The sequence below is a fragment of the Poeciliopsis prolifica genome, unplaced genomic scaffold (genome assembly GCF_027474105.1).
Source record: "Poeciliopsis prolifica strain line A6 unplaced genomic scaffold, Auburn_PproV2 SCAFFOLD024, whole genome shotgun sequence".
NCBI classification, from domain to species: Eukaryota; Metazoa; Chordata; class Actinopteri; order Cyprinodontiformes; family Poeciliidae; genus Poeciliopsis; species Poeciliopsis prolifica.
This window is the reverse complement of record NW_026562399.1, coordinates 239520-264329: the sequence shown is the minus strand read 5'-3', so window position 1 is coordinate 264329 and position 24810 is coordinate 239520. Positions and strand designations below refer to the sequence as shown.

Below are 24810 nucleotides of genomic sequence, written 5' to 3'. Positions count from 1 at the left end.
GAGTCATTCTCCCACTCCCTGCTGAGGTCCAGAGGATTAAGATTTTGACCTGTTTAATAAATATTAACTTTTTTCCTAAGAAATGTGCGGTTTCTGCATGTGGGTCAGAAATCTAAAGCCCATCATGTCATAACTATCATTAATTATTGATATTAACTGATATGAAATGCTTATCAGTCAAATCATTTTCTTAAGAAGTTACATGTTGTTGCTGCTATATTGTCTAGAAACGGTTAGGGTGTGCTGTGGTGGCGCAGGGGGTTAGCACGCCCCAGTTTGGAAGCCTCAGTCCTGGGTTCGACTGGGTTCGTCGTGGGTTCAACTCCCGGTCCCTTTGACGCATGTCTCCCCCCCTCTTCTTGCCCTCTTTCCTGTCTGCTTACTGTCAAAAATACAAGCAAAAACTCTTCGGAGAAAAGAGGAAAAAAAAAAAAGAATGAAATGTGTATATATATGGGTGCTGTGGTGGTGCAGGGGCACAGCACCTGCACCATGCATTGACGCCTTAGTCCTTGTGGCAATGGTTGCAGGTTTGATTCCCAGCCTGGTGACATTTGCAGCCTGGCCCCTCTTTCCTGTCAAATTACTTTCAAATAAAGCCCACTGGAGCCAACAAAACTTATCAAGTTCTTTCTGTTCCACAAATTTGTATCTTGTAAGCCTTTGTCACAAGATAGTTTTCTGTGAACCTTGACCTGAAGTGGAATTCAAACATGCCAAAATACAAAAGAAAACAATAAACATGTACATGTTAATGTTTTATTTCAGCCTGAAAAAAGCCTGATGTAAATAATTTTATTTTAGGTGTTTCGAGAAGCAGTTACCATAGTCAGAGCTGTGCACATCAATGCTCACAGCCTTTTCACTGCATGTTAGATGTCTGGTTAAATTTACCTTTAAAAATAATCTGATTATTTTTGGAGAATTAAAAAGATACAGCAGGGTTGCAAGGAGCTGCAGAGTGTATGTGTTGTCCTGTTGCTCGTATCCTGAGTGTAGGTTGAACTGAAAATGTGACATTTCATCAATCTGAACACATTCATCTAACTGAAGTGCTTTCCTCTCTGGACTGGACTCTTCCACTATATTACAGATACATTAATAGCAGGAGTGGAAGTGTTGGTGTCATTGCTCATCCCCGCAGCATCCCTAAGGACTCATATGGTGATCCCCGCAGCATCCCTAAGGACTCAAAGTTTGTACTCAAAGTACAACTTTGCAAAGTTGTACTTTGCAAAGTACAACTTTTTGCAAGTTGTACTTTGCAAAAATGGTATTTCATTCTGTAGGTGCTGATGTGGAACGTCGCTTCTGTTTATTTCCTCTATAACCCACAGCGTTCTACACTCGTAAATGTGCAACAACACCTGCAGCTAAGCCACATGCTGAGGCTATTTATACCAGCCTTGTGTCCCCCCTTTACCTGGTGCATCTCAAGTGAACTGATAGAGACTTGATTTTTCAGCAATGGGAGGGATTAAAGGGGGTAACATAAGTGTTTTAGTGGTTCCTCTGTATATCTGCTTGAATTGACAGGACCGTTAACACACATGTAAAATCCTTTCAATAGATCAGAGAAGCCACAGCTCCCTCTACATTTATTGGCCCCTCGGGTGAAAAAGTGAAAAACACCCCTAAACTCATTCATAGCAGAAGAGTTTAGAAAAATTTATCCTTTTATGTTGAGGACATTAAACCAGTGAATAAATTTTTGATGTAACTATAAGTTCTGGATTGACAAAACACCCAGTGTGGACCAATTGACAATATCTGGCACTGTACTTAACAGAGGTGCTTTTTCAATATTCATTCTTTGTTTCACCAGGTCTGCCTGGACTCTACCAAGTTGATACTTAAACGTCACACAAGGACTTTTGAAAACACATTTCTTTTATTTTGAACATTGTGGCTCTGAGTTCCTCTGACTGTTTGACATATCCTGCTGCATTCATTTTGAAAGGTTTTTAATAATAACCAGTTTTCTTTTCACCAGTTTTGCTGAACATGGCACTAGCTAATATTTCAATTAAAATGTAAAGTAACATATTCAATCAATTTTAGCACCACATCTCTGTGAAAGCAAAATTTTACACTGCTGTCATGTTTTTGAAGTACTTCCTGCAGTGTTGGTTGTCCTGTCCTGCGGTTGGCAGCAGCAAACTCTTTGAACACTTGAAGACTAAACAATGAACTCAAATTACTCATCTTAAAGAATCACATTTTTGCCCCTCCTCTTCACAGACGAGTTCTTAGACGAGTTCAGCTAAGAACTTGTCTGCTCTTAGCTGTCCAGGGTGACCCTGCCTGTCACCTGAAACGTTCACTGGAGATAGGCGCCAGCACCCCTCCTGAACCCAATAGGGACAAGGATTTTAGAAAATGGATGGATGGATGGATGGATGGATGGATGGATGGATGGATGGATACAAAAAAAATAATGTATGTTAGTGAAAGAAATCAATTAAATTAACTACTTTGGCCTATCTCAGAATATATCTGCTTAAATTTACCTTTAAAAATAATCTGACTATTTTTGGAGAATTAAAAAGACACAGCAGGGTTGCAAGGAGCCGCAGGGACAATCAGTGTATGTGTTGTCCTGTTGCTAGAGAATTATTCTACTTCCTGAGTGTAGGTTAAACTGAAAATGTGACATTTCATCAATCTGAACACATTCATCTAACTGAAGTGTTTTCCTCTCTGGACTGGACTCTTCCACTGTATTACAGATACATTTATAGCAGGAGTGGAAGTGTTGGTGTCATTGTCCATCCCTGCAGCATCCCTAAGGATGTTGATGCCCGTTGTACTTTACAAAAATTGTGACTCATTCTGTGAGGTCGAACCACTGCTGGTATTTCAATCTGTAGGTGCTGATGTGGAACGTCGCTTCTGTTTATTTCCTCTATAACCCACAGCGTTCTACACTCGTAAATGTGCAACAAAACCACAGCTAAGCCAGCCTTGTGTCCCCCTTTACCTGATGTATCTCAAGTGAACTGATAGAAAATTGATTTTTCAGAGCGATAGGAAGAGTTAAAGGGTGTGACGTGACTGTTTTGGTGGCTCCTCTGTATATCTGCTTGAAATGACAAGATCGTTTTATATGGTGTATCAAATGCTTTCAACAGATCAGAGAAGCAACAGCACATACTGGATATGTACAGAGTAGCCAGTATGAAATTAAAGTCAAAAACTATTTAATTTCAAACTTAAATAGTTTTAAAACATTTAAAACATTGATTTTAAGAAGTAGAATTTTAAGTATTACATACAAATTATTTGTTTATTTGCATTTTCTGTATTTAAATTTAAAATTTTAACATTTGCTGAAGTGGTCAAATGAAAAATCTGCTACATTTCACCATTTTTTTATCTGATTGATCGATTAATCATTAGGATAATCAATACAATAATTATTACTAAAATAATTGTGAGATGCAGCCCATTTCAGATATTTTTTGTCTTCTGCTAAACTTATTTGACCTGATCTCCTCTCCCCTTTTTAAAAACAAATGTTTAAAAAGACAGGCAAATTTCTTTAGAGAATCCTTCAGAATGTTTCTTACTTTGTTAAATTGCTAATATCAGCATTACTGCTTGCTGATGGTCAGGGAAGGGAATTTCTGGATGTTTTCTTTTCTCTCACGTTGCTCATGAAAATGCCAGTTAAAAACATTCTGCATCTGTTTTAGAAGGATATTGACCGGGTGTGCTTTAATATCATATTTATTGCTTGGGATCTAATACCACATGAGTGAAATCAGTGCATCAACAAGTCTTGCTCCTACTAACAGAGCTTCACATGTCAGCCAGGATTCAAAATCTGAAGCCTTTTTGTTTTAAGAAGGATCTGTGTCCTTACCTGAAGCCTCTCGGCTACAGGGCGTCACAGCAGATCTGTCGTCAAATTTCACTTAAAGTTTGCGATTATAATTCTAAGATCCATGTTGTTCTCAAGCTGATAGATTCTTTTGCTTCATGTAGAAGTTTAGGGATCCAGGCAGTAAAGAAATATGTCAAATATTTATGGCAGTTCTCTAAGTGCCATTTCCTGGACTCTTTTTTTTAGTCTTTCATTTTCTTGGGTTTTCAAGGTTTTAAAACCCTGAATCTTTTCTGGATCTCCTAAACAAATACAATAAAGTTAGACTGTGTTTTATTTTATGAGTTTATATACACTGTATTACAGATACATTAACTAACTGAGTATATAAACTAACTGAAATCTTAAGCTTTGTATATATAACCTAAACTACCAGAAATTTGATGTAACTTGAAGCTGACCCAAAGTGTGAGGAAACTAAACCCAAACCTTCAGGGATGTTCCATAAATGCTTGAATTTTAACATAAACCATAGAGCTAAAATATTTTGTTTATAAATAAGGTTTGTGGAATCCATGGAAATGCTTGAATTTAAAAAAGATGTTTTCAAGGTTTGATTTCTGTATAAAGTAGGGCTGCAACTAACAGTTATTTTAGTAATCGGTTATTATATTTTAAAGATAAGAAAAAACTGGCACAATCTGCAAATATTTCAGTTAGCATTTTAAGATTTTTTTAATACAATATTACAAAAACATTAAGAAAATGCGAGTTAACCATTTTATTCCTTTTTTAAAAATAACAAAATAAACACTTTGTTGCCTAAATTACTGTATTCATGGCATTTAGTCTATGCTTAATCATTTGCAGGTTTTTTTTCTTTTTACATAAGATGATAAACATATATATTTTTGTACAGCTTTGGCATAATTGCTGTACTGAGTATGCTCTTTAGGCAAACGACCTTTCTTAGAGTCTGTATGCTCTAATTAACTATGAACTAGATGAACTACATTAGTTGATGAATATTTCAAGAATAGACTAATCATGATTAATGATTAGTACTTGAAAGTACTTCATATTCTATCTGCAGTTTTCTAATAAAGTTGTAATAATTATTTTAGGAGAAAAGACTCCTTACAGAAAGTCAAGTGATTATTTATATTACATCTAAGTATTAAGTTGAGCAGGAAGATAATTTACCTGAACACAAACTGATTTGTTCAATTTGTTTGCTTGTAATGAACATTTATCATACTCAGTGAGTTATTAATATGTGTAAATAAAAATAAGTGGGCTTATGTTTTATACATTAAAGTGATTGAATTTGGAATTTTTTTTTGTTAAATTTGTTTTGTTCTCAGATGGAACAAATGTGGTGTGAGAGAAAATTTACCAAATTTTGTTATATTTCAGATTACTTTATCCCTGCTATGTAGAATATCACAATACATTACTAATAACAGTAATAACTTATGTCATTTAAGTGAATTAAAACTGGTGACTAAAAATGATTCAAATAAACTAAAGAAGACAAAGTGTGGTGCCATAAAAGTTTGAAAACTAACTTTGGAAATCTTTCAAGGATGCTTGAATTTTAATGTGGGGAAATGTATAAACCCTGTTAAGAGTAAGAATGCTACTTAAAAAAACTCAGCATAGATTAATTTAAATATTTTTGAATTGTTTAAAATCCATCTTAGCAAACAAAAACTATTAATAATTGACTTTAAGCTCCACTAATTAAATTGTATTCAAATAAAAACATAGTCAGTGGTGATTATGACCAGGAAGTGGGCCCCAAATCAGTTTCTGCCTCAGGCTGCATTCAACCTCATATCAGCCCTACCCATAAGTCATATTTAATGTGACATAAAATCATCCTTCAGTCAGCCTGCTTGAGTTTTGTACATCATGTAACCCTCTGAGACGCCTTTCAGCGTCTCTTCTTCACCTGTCACCGTGACACTGAGAGCAAACATGAAGATGAGACGATCTGAAGATGAGACGATCTAATGATGAGGCAGCTCAGGTAAAAAACCTCCTGTTACTGTGGACAAACTCACCTTCAATCCCTCCCCTGCTCTCGACGGAGTAAACCATTCCACTCATTCCATGGCGAACTTTATGCCCCCAAATTTCCACAAACACGCTGGGATAAAATGAAAAAGAAAAAAATAAATAATGCGTCCTCCCAGCGAAGACGGCTCCGCGTCTGTGAGGTTATTCCAGCGGCTGCTCTCTGACCGCCCCGGGGACAGGCGCGCGATCCGCGGCTCCGCTTTTGGTCGGCACGTCCGTATCTACACGCAGCTATAAGGTTCACCTTGGCAGCAGGACTCCTCCCTCCCTCTGCTTCATCCAGGCTGTCCGCTCCTCTCTCATCAGTGTTTCGTGACTCTGACTTTCTGCCTGCCTTCTGGATGGGAATACAAATCAAACCGCCAGCAGAGGGTTTTCCAAGGACGCACGAACTGACTGAGCACCAGAGGCGCAGATTGATTTAAGTTCATATATCAGCTGATTGGTCTCCCATCACTTTGGGGGAAAAGCTTTTATTATTGATAACAACTCATTTAACGAATAATATAATAGCGATTCGTGAAAAAACAACAACGACAAAATATTTAAGAACTGAAGCTGCTTTGTCTTGATAAAGCTATGGAAGCATCTTCATTTTTTTTTTTTTTTTAGAAAATACAGTTACAGAAACTATTGTACAATAAAATTAAAATATTAATAAATTCGAAATAAATACTATGCATGTTAAGTATTAATAAAGACAAATAATTACAACATAATTACTGTTTTATAAAAAAAAAATAGTTTATTTTTTAGGATGAGTCCACATTGTGATCTAATCAAATGATACAACGGTTTTATTATAATATCACTAATAATACGGATAAAATAAGAAATTAAAAGGAAATTATCAATTATTATTCATGATAATTCTAAGAAAAAAGTTAAAAAGCAAGATTCAAGAAAATATAAATAGTAAGCTAAAAAGAGGAAAACAATAATCTAATAAATGATAAAATAGTTTTAACAACTGAACAGTCTTTTTTTAGATTAAATTTTAGAATTAAATTTTGTAGGTGAAAAGCATTTAAAAGATGAAAAAAGTTAGAGGTATTATTTATTATTATTGTTTGTTATTTACCAATAACAATAATAATTCTTATTAATAGTAGTTTCTTCATAAATAAATTCATAAATAACATGGTTGTTTTATTTAAAAGCCAATCATTCTGGCTTTTTACTGATGAAGTTATGGACTCACTGTTTTTACTAGATAGAAAATAACTTATGGATTCACTAAATCGTAAAACGGCAAAGAATGTAAATCAACACATTATTGGCATTTCTTACAAATATCAATCAACATTAAGAAAACAAAATATCAGCTGCAGTCAGTATCAGGGAGATGTCAATAGTAAGATGATCGTTTCCAGTGTCCTGATTTTTAAAGTCCAAGCAACATGCTGGACCATCCAGGTCGTTCAAGGCTGGTATTAGTACTCAGAACTCAAAATAATTTCTTCAAATTTGAACAACAAAACTCTAAAATACATCCATGACCAAATTTGATCTGTCAGCTGCTATTTAATGAAACTAGGATCATGCTGGGTGAGGAATATTTCTCATTGGTAAATGACATTCCTAAAATAACTTCAGCTTCTCGATAAGTGGTAGGATAAGTAAAGTACTAACTGTGATGTTCTTGATTCATCACTCCATATTTATTTTTCTGAACTCTGAGTGTTTCCATAAATGTTTATGGAGTCAAAGATTACAGATCTTTGACTTGATCTGTAATCAAAATGTCCCCCTCTTTAATCAATCAATCAATCAAATTTTATATGTATAGCACATTTCAGCTACAAGGCATTTCAAAGTGCTTTACATCATAAACACAAAACACAAAGGCATGCAACATAGAATAAAATATTGAGGTTTTTTTTTTTTTTTTTGTCACGGAATTTAAGCGCCTGTTACCGCCGGACTCCACCGTCCGTTTAACCACGGGTATTCGCCAGGCCCCGTTGCCCACAACAGGAAAAGGTCTCAACCTTTTGACACGGAATTTAAGTGCCTGTTACCGCCGGACTCCGCCGTCCGTTTAAAATGTTCTTATAAACGGACGTTCTTTAATTTATTAAGTATCTCAAAGTCTACTGTAAGATAAGTAATTTATAGTGCTCTTCAACTCTTATCTATGCTTTTTGTGAAATACTTTATCATTTACAGCCTTCATGGGTTCCTTAAAGTAAAGGATTATAAATAACTTCAAGCTTTTTAGTGATGATGAATAAAATCTTTACATACATGTAAGGCTCTGGTCAGTCCAGAAGTTAACGTCCAAACTGGTCCAGTGCAAGTGACTGAAGTTGATTTAATCACCTATTCTCAGTTTACCAGCAGCTAATTTGACTTTCAGTATCAGGGAGATATCAAATATCTCCAGTAGGCAGCATTTAAATTGTGATTATATGGGTCGTATCTGCATACATTTGCAGATTGGTAATCTGCAATCGGTTCTCTTGGAAAAGCATGTTGAATAAAATATTGCTTTTTGATGCATTTATAGGGTAATGTTTTCTTTTTATTTTTGTGACAATTGTGTGAAGTAAGTAGGGGTAGCCAATATTTAGTAGAAAGCAGACAGAGATGTGAGGGAGAAATTATCACTGAGGACACAAGCTGACAGCTATTATAGTTTTACCTAACAACTACTCACCAGAAAGATGAAAGCTATTAACTTAACACAGAAGACAGTTCTGCATAGATGACAGAAGTGGAATCTCTCAGAGCTTGCAACATTAGATGCATTTCCATTACAAATGAGTGCAAAGCTTTTTCAACATTCCGCTAATGTCAGAATTAGTTAGTTTCTGTAATATGAACATGTATACACTGTGGTGTCTTGCAGAAGGCCAGCTTCTGAGAAATTATTTACATAGTCACTGCAGGGAGTGCATTAGCTCCAAATTATAGTCAAGTTGGACTGAGCCTTCTGGATACTGATTCTGAGGGTGATCTATTACTAAAGCTTCCTGTTTTGCAGGAAACAGAAAGGAAACTTTTTTTTTTATGTAACAAAATTATCTTTTTAATTGGTGTAAATTAGATTTTTCTCTAAGTTAGAGAATACAGCCATGTTAATTGTGTAGTGAATGACGCTTCAGGCTCACCGCAAACATCAGACATTTTAAGACTATTACTGCATCATTTATGATTCTTTCTAACAATAGCAGTTTTTTCTCTGTTTTATTCACGGTCGTTTCCCCTCCAGCTGAGACGAGAAGCAACGTAGTAGCAGTTAATTTTCAGGCTGACACCGATTCTAAAAATGTTCTGAACCATTTCTGGTTCCCAGCAGGTGGAGCGAAGCTCAGAGTGGAAACTGCTCTGAAGTGGTTTTACAGCTGACGTGGCCCCACTGATAGGAGTCCACCTACACAGAGGAGTGGGTTTATGTGGAGCTGCCTGAGTCAGATTGCAATGGTTTTTAATCCTAAAGACCTGAGCTTTTAGACTGGTCCGACACTTTGATCAACTGAAATTGTTAGAATTAATTATGCTTTCTTATTCTTACATAAGTAATTACCAGTTTGTTCTTCCTATAAAGGTTAGTTTGTTTTTTTCTTACCCCAGTGAGAAAAGGAATTTGCTAAAGTGTGTAACCTTTCTTTAACCTCCAGCATCTTTTTGCGGCTGGTCTTAGGACAACTTCTGAGATACTTCTCAGTTTTAAAACTGGGTTGCATCCTGTGCTTCCCCCATTCTTTATCAGGAGAGCCCCCCTTTCTTTCCTTCAATAAAAGACCAGTTCTGAAGACAAAGGGCAGAACACATGGGAGAGCTGCTGGAAGAAGTAGCTCTTCTGTGTCTTCTCCTTCTGCAGAAGAATTGATTAAAATTAACATCGTCTGTGGTTCTCTTTTTATGTAGGTTGAGAAAATACCTATCAAAAATACTTCAACATTACAACATGAATATGATTAAAACCTTAAAATCCTGAAAGTATAAAACATAAATTTAGAGTTGCAAATAATGATTGATAAGCAACCTCGCAATCAAATTTAAAAATTCATATTTTACAGGTTTTTCATTTAACCACTAATTAGTGGTGAATAATTATTTTATTATTTATAATATTAGAAATGCACAAAAAAGCAGACAAAATAAACATGTTATTGCCTAAAGTGTGAGAACATAGCATTATGTACACTTGATCATTTGTACCAAAGAACTCATGTTCTTTGGTACATGAGTTCTTTGTTATAGCTCAACCTGATCTGATGACTATTTTTTTTTTATTCAAAACTGAATTGGTCCATATTTGCTGACTGTCTGTTTTTAGTGTGAATGAGACCTGTCTTATGAACTGTGGGAAATAATGAAGTTTTGTAGGAAGAGTTAGAAGCTCAGCATACAGGCTCACAGCCAATAACAGTTATAATGATCCCAGAAGATGAAGGCATAATGAGCAAAGTAATAAAGAAAGAATTATACAGGTACTAACAGGATATTTAGAAAATAAGATTATAGTCCTGGGTTCAACAGGGCAAGCTGTACTGATTCAGTTATTTCTGTATCTATTTATTTTTAGAAGTAGTGTCAGGATATTGATGATCTCTTCACTGTCTTTTAAAAAACAAACAGAAATAATAATTAAAAATTGAACCAGGTTAGTATATAAAGATAATTTGAGACACATACGTGAATGTCCAGGTTCAGTAGGACTGAAATTATTAATCAGATTAATTGTGATAATAGTCAACTAAGTTAGCTGTCTAACTTAGTTGACCACGTTGTTATAGATTGGTTACTCATCAGAATAACCAATCGATTACAACTAAGTTAGTTGACTATTAGCTGGGGTATACAAATTCAAAAAAGGCAACACACTCAAAGCAGTAACTAAGCCAAAATTATACAAATAATACTACATTAATTTGACAATAAAAATAAAGAAAAACTTGTGTCTGTGTGTTCTACACAGAACTCTTAAAGTGGCAGTTTAATCTTCACCAGGTTAAAATTCTTTTTTTAAATTAATTTTGAGCATTATTTTCTATCCAATTAATAATCAGTTAATCTTAAAAATAATCAACATGATAGCCCTACACTGTCTTGATGTGAAGTTGAGAAAACATGGCTGAGGTTTTCATATGCTGATGTTAGAGGTAATTTTGTTTTAGCTGCAGATCACAAATGATCAAGCATACACTAAAGGAACATTAAGTTACTGAATTTTATGCAATAAAATGTTTATTTATCATTTTAAAAAGCCCCAAAATTATTCATTTGCATCATTTAATGGATTTTAAGTATTGTATAAAAAGTTATAAGTAGTTAAATGAAAAATCAGCAGAATGTGCCAATTTGTTTTTATCTGATTTCTCATCAAAATAACCAATTGATTACTAAAATAATTATTAATTGCAAACAGTAAATGTGTTGCAATAATAATGAATTAGTTACCACAAACCTCCACAAACAACATCTACACATGTTGACAGTTATTTTATTACATCTCCAAAGTAAATAGTTTTTTCAACATGTCTTCTTGGTGGTGCTAATGGTTAAGTCTCTTCCATCTTTTTTGTTGTTGTTGTTTATTTGTTCATTTTTGCTTGCATTTGTCAGTATCTGAGATCGGTTCATCATGTCAAGGCTATTCTAACTCAGAAAAACCTGACCAGTGAGCAACATCGAAGAGTGGCGTGGGTTGTGACCCAGCAGGCGGGGACAAAGTGTCAGAAAGGACAAGAAAGGAGAAGACAAGGAGCGAACAACGGCCAGAGGGGTCCAAGGTGACATAGCTGCTCTGAGGTTATGGGACGAAGTGACTTTAAACTGACTGCAGCAGACTACTCAATGCTGAGAAATGTGTGTGTGGGTGGAAGTGTGCAAGCATGACGACCAATCCAAAACTGACACAGCGACACACAGTGGAAGTCTTTGTGCTGGATGTTCAATAAAATGCGTCTCATACACAAAGTTCAGCCTTGATTCAGTCTGTAAACAAGCTGATTTATCGTAGATATTAAGTCACATATTTACTAGAGTCTTCTCATTTACACAACAACAATTCCCACACCCTCCTCAAAGCTCCAGGTGAAGGAGTGGGCCTCCTCTTGACTTCCACCACTTCGCTTCATTTTGATCTTGCAATCAGCTCCAATGTTGCCATCATGATTCATGATGATGATTCAGACTCTGAGTGAAACACAACAGCAGAAAGATAAAGACAAATACAGTAAATGGTAATGAATGATGGCTTTATTATGGACTTTAAGGTTTGTGTAGGAGACACTATAACTTTTCTACTTTTATATGTCTACTTTTATACTTTTGTCTTCCTTTTGTGTTGAATTGAATTATTGGAACAAATAATTTGTTTCAATCTAACAATAACTGGTTTAAAATTGTTAGCTCACTCATTCTCTCCAAATTATCTACACTAGGCGTGTTATCTGATGTATTTTTGTTATGTTTACACGTTTGTCTAACATTATAATGCATCTTGGCTCCAACACGCTTAAATCAATAAATAGTAAACAACCAGGCCTCTAAGACATGCAAAGATATTACAGTTGAAACCAGTTTAGATACACCAAGCAAAAACAAATAAGCAACGTTTTTTCTTAATGTCTGAAGTGAAATCAACCAAACGTTTCTATGTATTTTGTAAGCTAAATGAGAAAGAAAATGTATCAGCGATATATTTATTAATATCTTCAAAATCAGACGTTTACCGGCAGAACTCTACATTTATCTCTGAACCACCCTAAGTTGATTAACCTGCCTTGAAACAAGTATTGGACCAGCTTTCTTTTTTGACAGTGGGTGTGAAAGGCCAGGACATGCAAATAAACAGAAGAAAGCCTGAATAATCGCCGTTCTTTAGTGCTATTGAAGAAACTGCTGCAACATAATGTCAAACAAGTATTACACCGATTATACAGAAATTACACCTAATTACTCATCCTTTGCCATTAAGACCAAGAAATACAGGGTTTCCCCCAGATAATGTGGTGGCAATGGTGCTAGGACAGTCACCCAAATGTCTTTAAATATCTTTTGAAGTAAAAAATATATTTAAAGTCGACAAATAATTTGAAAATATCACTATGTAATTATGTGTTATTGGAAGACATTACTAACAATACCAAGTACACGCAACAAAAATATAAATGCAACACTTTTGTTTTTGCTCCCATTTTTCATGAGATGGACTCAAAGATCTAAAAGTCATTCCAGATAAACAATATTACCATTTCTTTCAAATATTGTCCACAAATCTGTCTAAATGTTTCTTAATGAGCACTTCTGCTTTGCTGAGATAATCCATCCCACCTCACAGGTGTGCCACATCAAGATCCTGATCTGACATCATGATTAGTGCACAGGTGTACCTTATACTGTCCACAATAAATGGCCACTCTGAAATGTGTATTTTTGTTTTTGCTTTATTAGGGGTCTGGGGACTCAGAACCAGTCAGTAGCTGGTGTGACCACCATTTGCCTAATACAGTGCAACACATCTTCTTCATTTAGAGTTTATCAGATTGTCAATTGTGGCCTGTGGAATGCTGATCCACTCCTCTTCAATGGCTGTACGAAGTTGCTGGATATTAATAGGAACTGGTACATGCTTTCGGATACGCCGGTCAAGCACATCCCAAACATGCTCAATGGGTGACATGTCCGGTGAGTATACTGGTGTGAAGTGCACAATTCAGAGACTGAGGTCCAGACAAAAGTCAGGGAGCAAAAACAATCTTTAATACATCTGCAGACGGAGAACAAAAATACACTGTATTAGGCACAAATTAAGATCCGCTCTGATGAACTCAGAGTTGCATAGTTACTTTATTCATCTTTCTTTACTACCGAGGCGGAGACTCAATCTTCTAAGACCAAACAAAGAAAAACATACAGAACCTTGTATGCGCATTCACTGTAATGTCTATGGGATGAGAAAACTAAATACTCCATCTCCATGCAGGGAAGGCCACGGGAAAAACAGCAAGTTCCCAAATAACTGTCTGGGGAAGTTCAGTAACCCTGGGAAACTTACTTCAGTAGACACATCTTGTTTCATTAGTTTGTACACCTTTCCCAGCTGCACAGAAAAACACCTTGACTGTGATACAAAAAACATTACATTTATATGATACAAAAAGGAACATCATTTAAAACGAATAAAATTTCTTCACACTGGCCATGCAAGAACTGGGACATTTTCAGCTTCCAAGAATTGCGTACAAATCCTTGCAACATGGGGCCATGCATTATCTTACTGAAACATGAGGTGATGTTCATGGATGTATGGCACAACAATGGGCCTCAGGATCTCATCACGGTATCTCTGTGCATTCAAAATGTCATCAATAAGACGCACCTGTGTTCTTCATCCATAACAGATGCCTGCCTATACCGTCACTCCACCACCACCATTGGCCACTCGATCCACAACATTGGCATCATCAAAGCGCTCACCCACATGACGCCACACATGCTGTCTGTAAACTGAGATTCATCCGTGAAGAGAACACCTCTCCAACGTGACAGACGCCATCGAATGTGAGCATTTGCCCACTCAAGTCTGTTACGGCGACGATCCGGAGTCAGGTTAAGACCCCAATGAGGACGACGAGCATGCAGTTGAGCTTCATGCTCAACTGCATGCTCAACTACACAAACTCTCAGACGGTTTCTGAGAGTTTGTGCAGAAATTCTTTGGTTATGCAAACCAATTGTTTCAGCAGCTGTTTGAGTGGCTGGTCTCAGACGATTTTGGAGGTGAACCTGCAGGATGTGGAGATCCTGGGCTGGTGTGGTTTCACGTGGTCTGCGGTTGTGAGGCCGTTTGGATGTACTGCCATATTCTCTGAAACATTTTTGGAGACGGCTTATGGTGGAGAAATGAACATTCAATGCACGAGCAACAGATCTGGTTGACATTCCTGCTGTCAGCATGCCAATTGCACGCTCCCTCAATTCTTGAAGAATTTGTGGCATTTTGCCTTATATTGTAGGCAGTATAAGGTATACCTGTGCACTAATCATGATGTCAGATCAGCATCTTGATGTGGCACACCAATGAGCTGGGATGGATTATCTCAGCAAAGCAGAAGTGCTCACCATCAAACATTTAGACAGATTTGTGGACAACATTTGAAAGAAATGGTAATATTGTTTATCTGGAATGACTTTTAGATCTTTGAGTCTATCTCATAAAAGATGGGAGCAAAAATAAGTGTTGCGTTTATATTTTTGTTGAGTGTATAAAATTTTAAAAAAAGGAAAACATAGAAAAAAATAATAATTAAATATAAAGTGGTTGCAATCTACGGCGCCCCCAAAGGTACATGGGGAATTGTTTTTTCTTTTGTGTTACCTCGCAAAATAAAAGGTTTTGCGAGGGGACGCAAAAGTTTTGCGAGGGAATGCAAAAGAAAAAAAAAATTCTCCATGTCCCCCAGGGCGCTCCGTAGCAATCATCCTAATAAATCCTAATCCAAAGTGGCAAAATCTTTTTTGTCCTGTATCCTTGACATGTCACTTTATTCACAGAAGTTGCTAGCATGTAGAGGGGGGCAAACAGGCAGTAGTTATGGAGTTATAGTGAATAACAACACAGCTGATGTCAGTCTTCCTAAGTGTCTGCATATTGACCATACTATGATGCATCCATCCATCCATCCGTCCATTTTCTGAGCACCCTTCTCCCTAACGGGGTCAGGAGTTGCTGGTGCCTATCTCCAGCTGCGTTCCAGGCGAGAGGCGGGGTACACCCTGGACAGGTCGCCAGTCCGTCGCAGTACTATGATTCAGTTGTTCTTTGAAATGTTTGACAAAACACTCTAATCTGTTTCATTTGTTAAAAAAAAAAAAAGGCATATAATACATTAACAAACAATACTTTGCCTGGTGAGAATGGAAGTAAAGCCTGGTGGCCTGCCAGGCTTATGATCCCCTGGGGGATAATCTAATCTTCATCCTCAAACTGCTCAAACACTCAAACTTCTCCAGTGAAAGCTATAGATCAAGATTTGGTGCGACAAATAGGACCATTTCATCTAAAAAAGATTTGATCTCAGTGGTGAAGCAAGCTTTGAAAAAGTGCAGGGGATGGGAGTTGACTGGAAAGTGATTGTGGCAGAGGATCATAAAGTGTTCAAGTTAAAAAAATGGAGCAACAATACCTAAAATGCACAGAAAAAAAACATATTTTTATGTTCAATTACATTTTATTGGGCTACAAGGCATAGTTTTGTTTTGTAAATTCTGTCACGTCCTGGAATATTTTTATCTGTTGGTTGAAATTGGCTCTTCTTCATCCAAGGAAAACGCTGATTGGATGAAATCAATTCATCCTTAGCTGACGGTGTGGTTCGTTTTATAATGGGTGGTTGCATGTGTGTTAACATACTTTGCAATGCAAAACACATGAAATTTCACATCTTTTTGGCCTTCTTGGTGTTCCATTTGTGAGGAGCAGGAACACCAGATACAAATTTAGTGATGGCCTGTCATATAAACGGTAAAGACCACAAATTATCTGCTTATAAAGATAGATGCACTCACATCAGTTCCACTCGCCACAGAAATTCAGTTTTTGTCTCTGCTACATAAAGAAGAAAAAAGCCAACCACATGGACAGTCAGAGGTATCTCATTTTAATAGCTTACAAACAGACACCATTTTCTTTGAGGGTTTTCTAGTAGAGGAATATCGATGTCTGTTCAGACTAACCACAGTCTGAGGATTAAACCAGAATGTCTCAGTCATTATTCCAGCTTCAGAATGACTTGTGATTGAATGAGGATGATGTGGAAGAGTCTCTTTACGGAAGCACAACAAGAGGTTAAATGTCTATCAAATAATATTGGTGCTATTGTTTAAGACAGAGGAAAATAACAGCAAATCCATTTGAAATTATAAGAAGAAATTTCAGATACAGACTGGTTCTAGTGGTTACAGTGGAAATAAACAATAGATTAAAGAATAGAAAAAGATTTATGGCTAATGGATCAGTGAAGGCACATTTGATTCAAACATCTCCTAGGTTTTCAAGACAGAAAGAGACCAAAAAATGCACATTTATTCAACTTAGACTAGTATAATATAAAACCATATATACATTGTAGGAATAGACAGCAAATTAAAAGGTTTGAATTTAATCCAAACTGTAACAATAAAAAAGATCAGGAATTTCAAACAATAATTTTCTGGTAAAGCCAATTCATTTGGTTTATATCAGCATTTCTTTAACTTATTCTTGTTTTTTATTTAATATATAATGACAGCATGAAATATGTTGTTTTCTGAACTTGAGATCAGACTGAAATAATTTATATCTCATTTATATCTTTATGTTGTAAAACAACACAAATTAAGGTTGAAGACGAATGAATAGGACACAAATATATAGTTCTTATCTATACAGCCACCTCAACTCCTAAAATCCAACACAACCAACTCATTTCAGAAACACCAAATTCGTAAATAGTCCACCTGTGTGCAATTTAATCAAGTGACAATCATTAAGAACAAAATATATTTTGCAAGAAGAGAAAAAAATGTTATTTTTGAAGTGAAGAGAATCATGTGTCATTTTCCTCCCTCCAATCAAAGTTTGCATTACTCTGTGTTGACTTATCACAAAATCCCAATAAAATACTCTCCAGTTTGTAGCTGTAACATATGGAATTGTGAGGAAGTTCAAAAGGTGCGAATATTTTTTTTTGCAAAGAACTGTATCATGTTTTTAATAAAAGACATTTTGAAATTTCATTGAATGTCTTGGAAAGTATCTTGCTCCTTCTGGTGTTTTAAGATTAATTCAAGTCGTCTACTAACAAGCTGCAAGGAACAACCACAGCAACCATTGCTGTGGTTGTTTCTTATAAAGACCCTTTGATTTACTAGAAAAGGCACAAGTCTGAATGCACCTCTGTAAAATGAAGAGTTTATCTGGAGCTGCACCGAAACAAGGAGCTGATTGTCTCAACAAGGAATAAAAAATAAAAAATGCAGAAGCAGATTTGTACATGAGGGGAAAATGTTGAAGCAGACAAAACAGGTAAAAAAAAACAGAGCAGGGATATGAAGGGCATGTGTGGTCACAGTTCATGGGCTTAAAGTCACTGGCTTCCCCCTCAACGTGGGAACGAGAGAGAAACGACCAGTCCTCCCTGAGTAATCACTACCACTATGTCCTAAAGCAAGGCACTTCTACAGCAGGAGCTGCTCGGCAGCAGCAGATGAAAGCAAACTTCCCCTGGACAATAAAGGTCAAAATCACAATAGTTTTCTGTCCATCTGTGTTCCCAGTTGGAAAAGTGTCCACAGCAGAGTTTTCACACTTTTAAATAAATTCAAACATTATGACTAAGTTGAAAAGATACATTCTGGGAAACGTTGTGCAAAAGTTGTAAACAAAACATATTTCATATGGGTGGGTGGGGGTGTGTTCACAGCCTGGTGGGCTCGTCATCGCTGTCGCTGCAGTTACCACAGCAGTCCTGTAGGGGGAGACAGAGAGAGGACAGAAACTGAGAACCCATCCGATTTAAAAGGAATGCTCTTCTCATTTTAATTCAGTTCATGTATAATTAGTTCACTTAATATGAAAAATATTTAATTTATATTCAGAAATGCAATTAATATATAAATCAGTTCGATATTCAAATTCAATTACAGTACAGCCTGCTGGGTACCACAGACACAGCAAATGGCTGAAATCCACAAATATTTATATTCAAATACCATAAATACCTCAATATGGATTAATACGTGCAGTGGGAACTGGCTTAGCACTGCAACAGAGGCTGAATCTCTGCTCTTTCAGAATTCAGCCAATCAGAGGCAAGTATAATGAATTGGCTGGATTGGCTGCTTTGCAAGTGCCAGCCACAAGCTTGTGAAGCTGAAATGTTTAGGTGCCATCCTATCAAGTAGGATTTTCACTTTAGACAAACTCTACAAAAAAGTCTTTGAATAAAACTTTTGGTGGAACATTACTTGAAGTCATTTTCCACTGAAAAATTCATGAATAACTGAATCATGTTATTTATGAGGGGGTTCACTGTACATATTCAATTGGGAAATCCTCTCCATCAATGTATGGTTCACATTTTAAAATTGTCAGACAATTTTTTTTAAAACCTGAGAAAGTCCAAACATAATTACAAAATATCTGAGCTTTAGCATTTTTATGGTGCATGGTATGGCGCTACACATTTTCACTCAACAACATTCAAATGTCAAATGGGAAATAAAATAAAACCAAAAGTGAGTTCAGAGTAAACAAACATGGGACAACAGGGAAGAAACAATGACAGTAGTTGGTCGACTATATTTTAACCAAGGAAAAACAATACTAATACTTTCTGGTGTGTTTCTGTCACCTCAGGCTCTGATTGGCTGTCTGTCACATTCGATAGGCTGTATTCTTGTTTGAGGTGGTTCTTGGACAACCACCTCACACACTGTGACATAGGGTCAAAACAAAGCAGCCCCCAAACTGGAATAAATATCTGCCATGTGAAGTCAGCGTAAGAAAACCCAGCTCACTGCATAGAGCTGAAAGCAAGCAAGTAGTAACAGTGGAAAGGAACCCCCCCTTTTAACATAAAGAAACTTCAAGCAGCAAGACCGGCCATTTAGGATTTGCAAATATTGCAAATTTTGGAATAAATGTGCTGTCATTCAGGAAGTGAAAATCAAAAAACTGATGGGTAAAATGTTAAAATCAATGTCTACTGTGGCAAATATGAGATTAAGCATGTCAATTTAATCAAAATCAATGTTCCACATTTTTCCATACTTATCCAAGCCTTAATAATGATGGAAGCAATCTCCTTATTTCCTTTTCCAAACTTTTAATACTTCTTACCTGCCGGCCGAAGAGCCGCTGCAGCAGTCCCTGTTTGGGTGTTGGGGTCGGCTGTCCTCTCCAGTCCAGGTCTGGAGGAATGGCGCCGTCCTCATAAAACACATTCAGCTCAGAGAAACACTCTGTCTCAATCATCTGTACCAAACAAAGCACAAAAACGTCTGGAAATATGATTTTAGAGAAATGTTTTGCTGACTGTAGCAAACAAGCATATGAAACTGAGCCAATTCTTTTATTAGATCCATCTGCTGTCATCCGTTAAAATTATGTGTATGTGTGTTTTTTTTTTTTAATATGTACAAAGAATACTTAAAATGTGAAGCTGAATGTCAAAACCTTTGCTTTACATATTGAGGGCAGTGGGTGGAAGTATAACTTTATCATTATTCCCACTCCTTATCATAAGCGTAAGAAAACCCATAATCTTCCATTTTATTTAATATCTATATTTATTTAGGATTTAATAATTAACCCAATGCTATAATATGTACTTAATTTTAATGACTGTTTCTTTAAATTTCACCCAAAAAACAAAACTAGCATTATTAATAAAACACACATATTAAGAAAAATATTACATAAATCCAGCAATAATATTTTTATGTTCTAGTTTGAACACTTTTATGTTTGTTTCATTTTACTATGTCAATGAATTTTAATACTTCAGATTGTACAAATACCATGCTAGTGTTTTCTAACACACTATTAATGTATTATTTTTATTGAATAATATCAGTGGTTGTTAGTGGAGCCACACAAAGATTCAGCTGACTGAGCAGCTGGCAACCCAGATGGGTATATGTTGTTGTTTGTAGTAATTTTGGCCATTATTTAACACTTTGTAGATGCATTGGAGTATTTTGTTGTTTATTTATGTCCAAACTAACAAGCAAGAAAAGAAAAAGAAGAACTTTAGTCGATGTTAAGAAGAAAAATGTAACTCTCTCCTCATGTCACACTGTGCTGGTTGTTTCATTCTGCAGTGTCATTTCTCATATGCAGCAGGGAGAAGGGTTTTTTTGTATCTGGCTCATAAGATGGGTAAAATATATGTTTTCCTCTTTTCTAGCTTTATTCACACTTATAAAAATGTTGCTTTAGATTAGTTTATTTGAATTGCTTTTATTTATTTATATTGTCGTTTTGATGGGAGAAAAATCTTTACTTTTTTTTTAAACCGTTTTTGTTTAAATTGGCCTCAACAACAGTTGACAAAAATGGGATATTTCTCCTATATCTCCAGAAAACCACATGAGGAATATTTCGGAAAGACCTTTAATACCAAATCAAAAAGCCTCTGAAGATAGTTCAGTTTATAACAATGTCGCCAACTATCGGCAGAGTGTGCACATGACCATTTCTTGTATTTCTGATCTGGACTGAGCCAATTTTATTCCAGAATGAAAGTAAAAATATCTAATGAAAATACTGATTTGATGTAAACGAGACACAATCTGTGGATTACGTTCTCCAACCTTTGAAGGTTATTCATGTTTGCAAATCTGAAGGTAGTCCAAACAACAACAAAACAACTTTCTACTGAACTATGCTGGTGAAAAATCAATCTTTCAACAGTTTCCTCATCATTGCGGTGAGTGCTGTTTTGACCTCATTCTGCCAGGGGATGGAGACGCTTCCTGTCGACACTTTGCTGTAGAACGACTCGTCTTTTGGGTCCAGCTCCACGCCCTTTACCGTAGAGAACTGCTCGATGTCCAGCACATCTTTAGCATAAATAGCCTGAGGCTAAAAACATAAACATGGTAAGAAATGGCAGCATTAATACATATGACAGCAGAGTTTAGACACAAACAGTTTGAAGATGTGAATAACAAAAGAAAATCCTTTTGCAGAACTGAAAATTTGCTTTAGAATGATATTAGGTCTCAAAACAACTTTAATTTTAAATTTTAATCTCTCCTGAGCTTCTGCAACATTTGGATTCAAACAGTTTAATCAACTCCACTTCCTGTGTCTATTTACAGAGCTTCTCTTTGGAAGTTTCTCCTGTTATATTATTAGCCTGATCTCATCTAAAACCACTGACAGTGATGATGAATGAAACGAGGATTTCAGTAAAATACTTACTTTGTTAAACCAGAACAAAGTTCTGACAATTTACAAAATAAATTCAATAAAGTTTGCAAAAACTATTTGTGCAATTTGAAATGAAATCAAACACTGAAGCAAATCAGTGATGTGACTTTACTGACTCAGACTTTTTTTTTTTTTTTTACAAGTGAAGATGAGGTGATGTCAGAAAAGGTGAAGGCCCCACACTATACACTGTACTGTACAAACTCCGACAGCCATTTGATCTTAGAAGAAGTGCATTTCTGTTTTTTTACTTTGGCTTGGTGAGTGGATGTCCCACTTAGACATGATAAGGTGTTAGCTTTCACGTCTCTTAACTCCGCTGCAATATTCTTACCTGCATCATGTCACAGCACATATGACCAAGGCACATACACAAAATGGCATGCGATGATTGGCTGCATAGCGAAAGTGAACCGTATCGTATCATTGGCTGGATAACTGTCACTCACTGAGTTCGATCGCAAAGTAGTACAGAAAAAATGTCATTGATCCATAGCCAAAACTGATGTTTGAGCTCAGTGTCCAGTTTACGTTGGACTTTATTTTATGCACTACATAGATTTTCTTGTGCGATGAGAAGATACGAGCAGTGCGGAATTGCGCAGGCGTGCAGCTTAAGAGGGAACACTGAGGTATCTGATTGGATCACCTTCTTTAGGACAAGGAGAATCCATCTGTTCCAACAAACCTTTAGAATATGTGAAACATAATATTTAACAATCATTTGTAAACTTCATATAAGTCTGAAGACAGTTTTTCATTGAGTTTTGGTCTTTGATCTGCCATCACCTCAATAGGTGATGGCAGAAATACTGATGAAAATACTCTTTTTATTAGTAAGCTCTGTGATCATATTGATGCTCGTTTTCAGAGCATGAATTAAAGGAATGGTCTGCATTTGATATTGAAGCATTTAGTTCAGAATTTTGACTATGGATAAGCAGACATTTGTACACTGGCAAAGAAGTATGAGGCCATTCTGCTCCACCCACAGATTATGGAGGCCATTAACAGTCAATATGCTAAATTCAAGTACATAAAGCAAGAAGCAGACTGACCATCAACCTGGGCAAAGTGTACAACCACTGGAGAAGTGGAAAGGACAGACATGAAAAAAAAAACTGTGTAATTAAATATTTTATAAAAATTTATACTGTATCACGAGCCACAGAAAACATTTCATTGTGCAAAATGTGAATATTTTAATATGAACAAAAGTTAGGACTGAAAGGTGCAATGTCTCATTTCTCACCCTGGCTAAAGCAGGACTCTTACTTATAACATACTATACATCTCACGAACAGCAATGTTTTCATTTATTTTTGATTTTTTCATTTTAATTGGGCAAAACATTTAAGTTAAAAGCAAACAAATGAAAATTGCTGTTGTCATGTGATTCTTTTAATAAGCCATGCAACTTTCTATGATCCCAGATTTATAACAGGTGTAATACTTGTGCGCGGCCACGCCGTGCACACTGATGATGCCCACAGTGGTCCTCAGTGTGCTCAGGAAGCTTGTGTGTATAAAATTAGAGGGAACATTGTACCTCACCAAAAGTAGTAACTCGGCACTTTTGAGCCCAATGCTTCTATAAGTCTGAATACAAGGGCATCAATAACTTGTTCAATATGTTAATCAGTGACATTAATCAAAGATACTCTCCTGAAACTGAGTGATCAAAGCTAAATTTAAAAAAGAATAAAAGTACAACTTTCAGAACAACTTTATATTTCCTGCTGCAAATATTTGCAGTAATTCTGATGGACTTACATCAGGGATGAAGGGTGGTTGTAGCATGCCGGCCTCCAGCCGTTTGAAGTTAATAGGGCGGAAGATTGGGTGATCTTTGACCTCAGAAGCCCCGCCCCCAAGGGAGCCCAGCCTCTTTGTGGGATCTTTGGCCAGCAGCTGAGGAGTTTACAAAACCAAGTATTTCAAAAGGTCTCCACAAGTGTAGTAAATATAAAAACTCTTTTCACAATAAAAGCCTGAAACCTTAGCTTTATGAACACTACAATTAAAAGGACCATTAACAGAGTCCAGAATAGAAGTGATGAAATTAAATGAAGGGAAAATGGAAATCTTACCATTTTACAGATTGACTTGGCCTCTTCGGAGAACTTACTGGAGTATTCCTCCTGTACCTCTTTGACCAGCCGCTCCACTTCCTCCCTTTTTATCTTCTTTTTCCTCTGCTGAAATGGCGACTGGCCCTCGATCATCTCATACAGCAAGCAGCCCAGCGCCCACCAGTCGGGGCTGAAGGTGTACCGCTCGTTCATCACCACCTCTGGGGCTGAACGACATGAGGACGAAAACTGCTAAAGCTGTGGTAATGCGAGAAACTTGAGAAGAGTATATATCTATACTCTTCTCAAGTTATTATATATATATATATATAGATAGATATATAGATAGATAGATAGATAGATATATAGACATATACAGTATATATAGTTTGTTTTGGAAACTTTGGCTGCAAACATTTAGTCAAATCAACATGGAAATAATTCGGCAAAAACAAAATAAACAAACAAAACAGCAGACAAATAAAATGGACACTGAAAACTTGAAATAATGCTGTTTTTTAAATAAATGGACTAGACAGAAGACTTTTGTCATTCAGTCTTTGGTAGAAAGAGATAGAGACATGAAACAGACAATGATGCAAATGAAATTATCGAGCTTATTTTAATTTATTATGCAATTAATTAATTGACTATTTATTGTGACATGTGTACCTGTACTCAACACAAAAGTTGGACTTTAAAACATTTTTTGGAATTGGCACAATAGATGAAGAGATACTTTTCGAAGTGATGCTTAGAAGTGTTGAGATTGTGGTGTCTTGGATAAGTGTCAATAAATAAATAAGTAAGTTTGCTTTCTGAATATGAAAATTTGGAAAAATCGCTAGATTTTCGCAAAGTGACATTATTAAAAATGTGTGACGTACTCAACAAAT

General features: G+C 36.2%; 1 protein-coding gene across 1 annotated transcript in view; it reads right to left on the bottom strand.

Moving 5' to 3' along the window:
• Positions 1-16503: 16503 nt before the first annotated feature.
• grk6 (G protein-coupled receptor kinase 6) overlaps positions 16504-24810 on the bottom strand; it is a 66446-nt gene continuing 58139 nt past the window's right edge. The window contains exons 12-16 of the mRNA XM_055046757.1: positions 23933-24141; positions 23616-23753; positions 21354-21491; positions 19746-19880; positions 16504-18372 (exon numbers count right to left, since the gene is read on the bottom strand). Coding sequence (XP_054902732.1) covers positions 18322-18372; positions 19746-19880; positions 21354-21491; positions 23616-23753; positions 23933-24141 — 671 coding nt within the window. The 3' untranslated portion in view covers positions 16504-18321. The remainder of the gene's footprint in view (positions 18373-19745; positions 19881-21353; positions 21492-23615; positions 23754-23932; positions 24142-24810) is intronic.